The sequence below is a fragment of the Rhincodon typus genome, chromosome 39 (genome assembly GCF_021869965.1).
Source record: "Rhincodon typus isolate 14 chromosome 39, sRhiTyp1.1, whole genome shotgun sequence".
Classification (NCBI taxonomy): Eukaryota; Metazoa; Chordata; class Chondrichthyes; order Orectolobiformes; family Rhincodontidae; genus Rhincodon; species Rhincodon typus.
In genome coordinates, this window is record NC_063370.1 from 17,189,730 (window position 1) to 17,196,498 (window position 6,769).

The 6,769-nt window shown below is 41.8% G+C and overlaps 1 gene segment (V, D, J or C); it reads left to right on the forward strand.

Annotated features, from left to right (window-relative positions):
• Window positions 1–5,683: 5,683 nt before the first annotated feature.
• LOC109911888 lies at window positions 5,684–6,367 on the forward strand. The segment is given in 2 exon segments: window positions 5,684–5,822; window positions 5,937–6,367. Coding segments are annotated over 2 exon segments (570 nt in total).
• Window positions 6,368–6,769: the final 402 nt, after the last annotated feature.

Genomic DNA, 6,769 nt, shown 5'->3' on the forward strand with positions numbered 1-6,769 from the left:
GCCCGAAACGTCAGCCTTCCTGCTCCTCTGATGCTGCTTGGCCTGCTGTGTTCATCCAGCTCCACACCTTATTATCTCATTGTCCTTGATGCAGGGATCTAATGTACAGAAAGAACCCTTTGAGTGTTGTTTGGGCTGCACTCATCCAGGCAAGTGGGGAGTATTCCATCACACTCCTGACTTGTAGATGGCGATCAGGCTTTGAGGAATCAGGAGGTGAGTTACTTGCCGCAGTATTCCTAGCTTCTGGCCTGCTCTTGTTTGTTTGTTTTTGCTACTGAATCCTGTTAATCTTTCAAGTGAATGCTATAACTGGTATGATGTTTCAGCAGAGATCAAAGATTTGGAACTCAGGAATTCATCCTGCTTTAAGGTGCTGTTTGTACACAGAGTAAATTCACATTTCATATTGTGGCCATAAGACCTGAAAGGATGGCACTTGATGTTTTTATTTATTCTTTCATGGGATGAGGGCATCGCTGGCTATGTCAGCATTTATTGTCCATCCAGATGGCAAGTTAATAGTCAACCATATTGGTGTGTGTCTGGAGTCACATGTAGATCAGACTAGGTAAGGATGGCAGTTTCCTTCTCTGAAAGACATTAGTGAACCAAATAGGATTTTCTCACAATCAACAGTGGTTTTCATGGTCATTATGAGAATCTTAATTCCAGAATTTTTTGAATTCAAATTCCACCATCTGCTGTGGTGGATTCAAACTCTGGTCTCCAGAACATTACCTATGTCTCTGGATTAACAGCCCAATAATGACATCATTAGGCCTCCCTCTGAGTTGGATGTTTAGCCATGATCATATGGTAGAGCTGTCTTGAAGGGCTGAATATCCTACTCCTGTTCCTTGATTCAATGCTTCAGACCCAGAAGGAAAAAACAGTACAACTGATTTGAGACCAACTGGGTTGACTCATCTTGTATACTTCAAAATGGAGCTCCAGTACTTCCAGGATGTTCATTTCAAGTATTGTTGTGATTTTTGGCTGTTTATTTCCCTCTTGGGATTAACTTCTGTGATGCGAACAGTGAGATATGATTAAAACTTCTGCAATGTTTCTATGTGCAAGTCTAGCCAAACGAAACTTGGGATATGATGTACCAGCAAACACTTTGAATTTTTTTTCAGCTTACCCACTTGTCCTTGTTTATGGGTACCTTGCGAAGTAGTTTGTACTACCCTGTACCCGCGAAAGGAAACCAGTCTTCGCTTTCTATGGATATATAGGTTCAAATTCCACCTTAGTAGTTTGTAAAGTTTGAATTCAATTAAAATCTGGAATAAAAGTTAGTCTAATGATAAGCATATAACCATGTCATTGTTGTAAAGTCCCGCCTGGTTCACTTATACTTTTTAGGGAAGGAAACCTCCCAATCTTATCTGGTTTTGTCTCTCCAAATCCATTGCAGTGTGGTTGATGCTCTCTGGGCAATAATCGCACTCACATCTGTGACAAATTAAAATAAAAAGCATGGGACTTTCTTTAAATCTAGCTTGAAGGGAAGCATGAAACCTTGCCATCTCTGGTCAAGCTCAGAGACTTCAGAAAAAAATCTCAAAGCTGAGATAAGACAAAAATTACAATTTCTACCTATTTGTTTGAATTATTTGAATATCCTATGTTTATTTTTAAGTGAATTTGTAGTGCAAACTGAATAAGTAGGTGGATTTCTTATCCTACATTTATTTCTGGATGAATTAACTATTTTAATTATTTTATACTTTATAATATTGTTACTATTATTATGACATCATGTAGATTTATTTTTAAAATAAAATATTAAGTGATTATTCTGAAAGTTATAGATACACTTGATACCTCAGGATTTCAAACTTCTCGAGAATAATTAAATGGGAACTCAATGGACTGAGAGCGATTAACTCAGGGAATTTTCTGTGCTATAATTTACTTAGAAAGAATGTTTTATTCTTAGATATTTGATTTGAATAATCCTAGGAGGGAGGAAATGTAATTTTAGAATCCAAGTCTACAGCTATTAATGTTGACTAAAATTTAATTGTGGTTTAAAATTAGTCCTATTCAAAAATTGAGACTAAGTAAATTTTACCTTTCTGGAGGAATAAAGGTGGTATAATCATCATGAAGCAACTGGTCTAGAGAGTGCTTACAAGGTCACCTATGGCAGATCTACCAGATCATCTTAAATCATTGTATATACAGTAAGTCTGAGACATACATCTGATCAATTTCAGACAGACAATCATTGGACCAATCACGGACCAGAAGACCAACTTACCTCTTCACAAGATGATGCTCAACAAAGTGTTCCCTCCCCACCCATCCCCCACCAGATTGGAATCCGCAGGAAACTGGGTACACTGTTGCTCTCATTGGCTAGAACTCTAAGGATGAGAAAGCTGATTGGTGCAGGCCATTTTCAATCTAAGGCAGCACCAGACTTAAACCTAGTCTGCTTTTTATTCTTTCTGAATTGAGCTCACCCAGAGTGAACAAGATTCTGGAGAGCACAGAGGTATAAAGTCAGGAGGCACATTGACTCCAAACCCTATGAAGTTTTGTAGCATCAAGTCAAATACGGGCACTGAAATCTCCTGCTCATGACCATGTGCCATAACCTTCCTCTTTGGCTGATCAGTATTCCTATATGTTGAACACCACTTAAAGGAAAACTGAGAGCAGCAAAGGCACAGAATGTACTCTGGGTGGGGAACTTCAATGCCCATCATGAAGATTGGCTTGGCAGAACCCCTACGAACTGAGCTAGTTGAATCCTAAATGACATAATCGTTAGACAGACCTGGTCTGTGACATGTGGTGAAGGAACCGACAAGAGGGAAAAATATACTTGACCTCATTCACATGAATCTGCCTGCTGCAGATGCTTCTGTCCATCATGATAGTGAGAAACGTAGGTGAAACAAGATAAATTAAGTGAAATTGAGAGAAAAGGGAACAAAAATAAAAAACCGCAGGAGGGAAGGACAGCCAGTGGAAAGAAAGTTAGATGTCAGATTTTTAAAAAAAAAATTGTGAAGACCCTTACGGTGAAATATGATGAACTGAGCCAGCAACAGATACCTCTTCCACTTTAACGTTCCCGTTCAAACAACCTTTGTCAGTGGCAAGACAACATTGAAAATACATTGCTCCTCTCCTCACTCTGATTGATATCCAGATCCCGCCCAATCAGATTATCAACCCTGGCCCTCATCCCCTAATTAATGATGGGGAGCTGCCAGGAACAACAAGACCCAGAGGAGGGATTGTGGAATGGACAAACTGTAGAGGGCGTCGCAGCTCAGATTCACCAGAACAATAGAGGGCTTGGAAGGAAAATTAATAGAACAGACTGCAATGTGGAATATTGAGGCGTGAATCAAGTGAAGTGCCTAAAATGTAAAAATGTATTCCAGGTTGTGTAGAGGAACAAATCGCTGTCACGGGGATGTCCACAACATGTTGGAATAACATCAAATTGGAGTCTACAAGAATAGAAGGTTGCACGAAACAACTGTGAATGACACCACTCGTCGCCTCGGCTCGTCCTGTCTGTGTCTATTTTGCAAACGGAGCATTTTGTTCTGTTAATTAAGAGCGATGGGTTAGGTGCAGAACACAAGATCCATAGAAAGACTTGTAAATGATGACATCGGAGAGGACAGATTATGACTGACGAAAGATTGAAGGTTACAAGGCTCTCTACAGAATCGGCTGAGGTGTCCTGATTAAACATCTTTAAAATTCTAACATAGCTTGTTAGGGATGGCGTAGAGAAGAAATTTCCGAATGTTGGGGTGGGGTGGCATGGGGGGAGGGAGGGTGCTTAAAAAATTGCACGTAACCATTAAAGATAACCAGTGAAAAATTCCGTGAGGAATTCAGGAGACTTTTTTAAAATCTGAGAGTGATGAGGACGTGGGACTTGAAATTTCAATTTCAAATTTCATTGGTTGAATTGCTGTGGTGAGATTTAAGTCTACGTCTGCAAAGCATGACCTTGGGGATTAATAGCCCAGTTGCATTGACACAGCTCCACCACCTCCCGAGAAATTATCTGTAATATGGAAAACACTGTTGGGTGAGGTGGAAACACAATAATAAGTGCGGGGGTACACGAGATTGAATGGCTTTGAACATGGCCCTCTCTACATTTTGCATCTGGTGAGCTTGGCAGGCATTTCAAACAATTGTCTAGATTTATGATAAAGTACATTTGCCTAGAGCAGGAATGTGCAAGAGATTCCACAAACCACTTACACATTAAGTGTTGTATGGACAAAATATGCTAATTAAGGAGGAATTACAGAAAGATAGATCAAGGCAGGAAAGGAAATAAGAAGACTTGGTATTTCATCTAGAGATTGTGTTGAGGCACAGTGACCCCAGAGGGAGTGTTACGACCATGTAACTGATCAATGAGAGAGGAACAGTAGGAGGCCATTCAACATGTTACACAGGCAGAGAAGGAAACCATTAACAGTCCGCGCTCTCACACTGGAACACATGCAGATGCAGTTTTTTTCTTTAATCAACTTGACAATCAAATCCTGAGCTGGCATTAAAACCCGGTAGGGCACTGCCACTGAGCCTTTCCGAGACGATTAACTGGAGAAAAATTCGACTAATAGCCTTTCTGATTCGCGAATATATTCAGATAGGCAACTGGGATCTTATTAGATTTTCTTAGCTGAATGTGTCTGTGTCATTGGAAACCGAAAGGAGGGAAGCAGTTCCTATACGTGTCGTAGAGATTCGGAAAGATTGATGCGAAACAGGGAATGATATCCAACATTTTCAAAATTATCAGCAAGAGAGGTAGGAGTGAGGTGAGGAGAAACTTCTTTACTCAGAAACCAAAGAAAAACAAATTGCTGGAAAAGCTCAACAGGTCTGGCAGCATCTGTGGCGAGAAATCAGAGTTAACGTCAAGTGACTCTTCCTCAGAACAGACCGTCGGTCGGAAAATGTCGGTTTATATGCAGAAGATAGGATGGGAGAAAGGGGAAAGTAGTAAACGGTAGGTGGGGATAAAGCCCAAAGAGATTGCCCAAACAGTTGGACAAAGGAGTGGATAGCAATCCGGCTGGGGTGGGGGCGGTGCTGGTGGTGAATAGTTGTTAATGAGGACTGTTCGTGGCTAACAATGGGTCGTGTGTAATAACAGACTGTGTTAACGAGGGGTAAGGACATTCGAGAGCTCAAGCCCTGAAGTTGTTACACTCGATGTTGACTCCAGAAGGCGGCAGGGTCCTCATGCGGCAAATGACGTGTTTGTATACTCAGAGTTGTTAAGATTTCGAATGCGCTGCCTGGGAGAGTGATGGAGGCGGATTCCTTAAGAGTGTTCAAAAGAGAGTTGGATATATATTTGAAAGTGATGAATTTAAAAGGCTACGGGGATTGGATTTAATTTTAGATTTAAGTAAGGCAGACTTTAATAGGATGCGGTCAGAAGTCACACGACACCAGGTTATAGTCCAACAGGTTTATTTGAAATCACAAGCTTTCGAAGCGCTATCCCTTCGGATACAAGTCCAACACCGGCACCTCCGCATCAATGGGATGAGACAGAGACTGTCCATCGTAAACGGGGAAGTTTTGCTCACAGGTAAAACTGTCATATTAGTTCCAATTGGTTAAAGGGCGTGGGGGCGTGTCCAATCCTATCCCTCCTCTTATGGCCCTGATGTATCGGTCAATAGCTTGGAAAGACCGAATTGGTTCTCCACAAGACGCCAAACTGCTGAGCCAGCACCTTCCCTTACAAACAGGAAACTTCAAGCGAATGATGAATCTGATCCTGGGTCTAATGACTATGTTTCACTGTAAGGGATTTTCTCAATGGTTGTGCTCATGAGCTTTTTGTTTAGCGTTATCATTCTCTGTTGCCCTGATTGTCTTCATTAACTGACCGCCTCTTCTCCCTGTCTCTGTTGCAGTCGTGGATTCACAGACAATCCACCAGATTCCCGCTGCTGTCTCCAAAACTCCCGGGGAGAAAGTGACTCTGAAGTGCACTGTGCAGGGTACCAGCAACCCTTACATGTACTGGTACAAACAAAGCCCAGGGAAGGAACCGCAGTTCATGTTTTACTCTACAGGTAGCAATATCGTAACTCCAGAGGAACCGGTGGACGGTTTCACCGCCGAGCGACCGAGTGACACCGAATTTAACCTGAAATCTCCCAGCCTCCGAGTGGATCACTCGGCCGTGTATTTCTGTGCCTGGAGTATTCACAGTGACTCAGAGATAAGGAGCAGCTCAACAAAAACCCCAAACGGCAGCTGGAAACAAAGCTGTTTCCTCTCACCGCAGATCTTTGACATAAGGAGATCAGTTACAATGAAAGCGGATGATGAAATTGAGTAGCGCTGGAGAAATTGCAAACAAAAGTGGAAAATTCTGAGAGGTTTTAACTTTTAGGGAAGCTAAACATGTCTCAGATCTGAAGAAATTATACCAGACTCGAAGCATTAACTCTCTCTCTCTCTCCCTCCACCCCCACAGACGTCGCCAGACCTGCCAAGTTTCTCCAGCATTGTCTTTTTTTTTTCAAATTTCCAATATCCTCAGTATTTTCATTCTATTAGTTGAACACGTCTGCCTCCGAGAAATTCGTTTCTTTGCACAAGGAATAGCATGTAAAAATGGACAGATTTATTGCAGAGGTTTGGTGGGACCACATCGGCAGTACTGTATGCAGTCTTTTCCTCAGTTGAAAAGGGTGAGATGGAACAGAAATGCACCATGCAGGGCACCAGTACGTTGGCA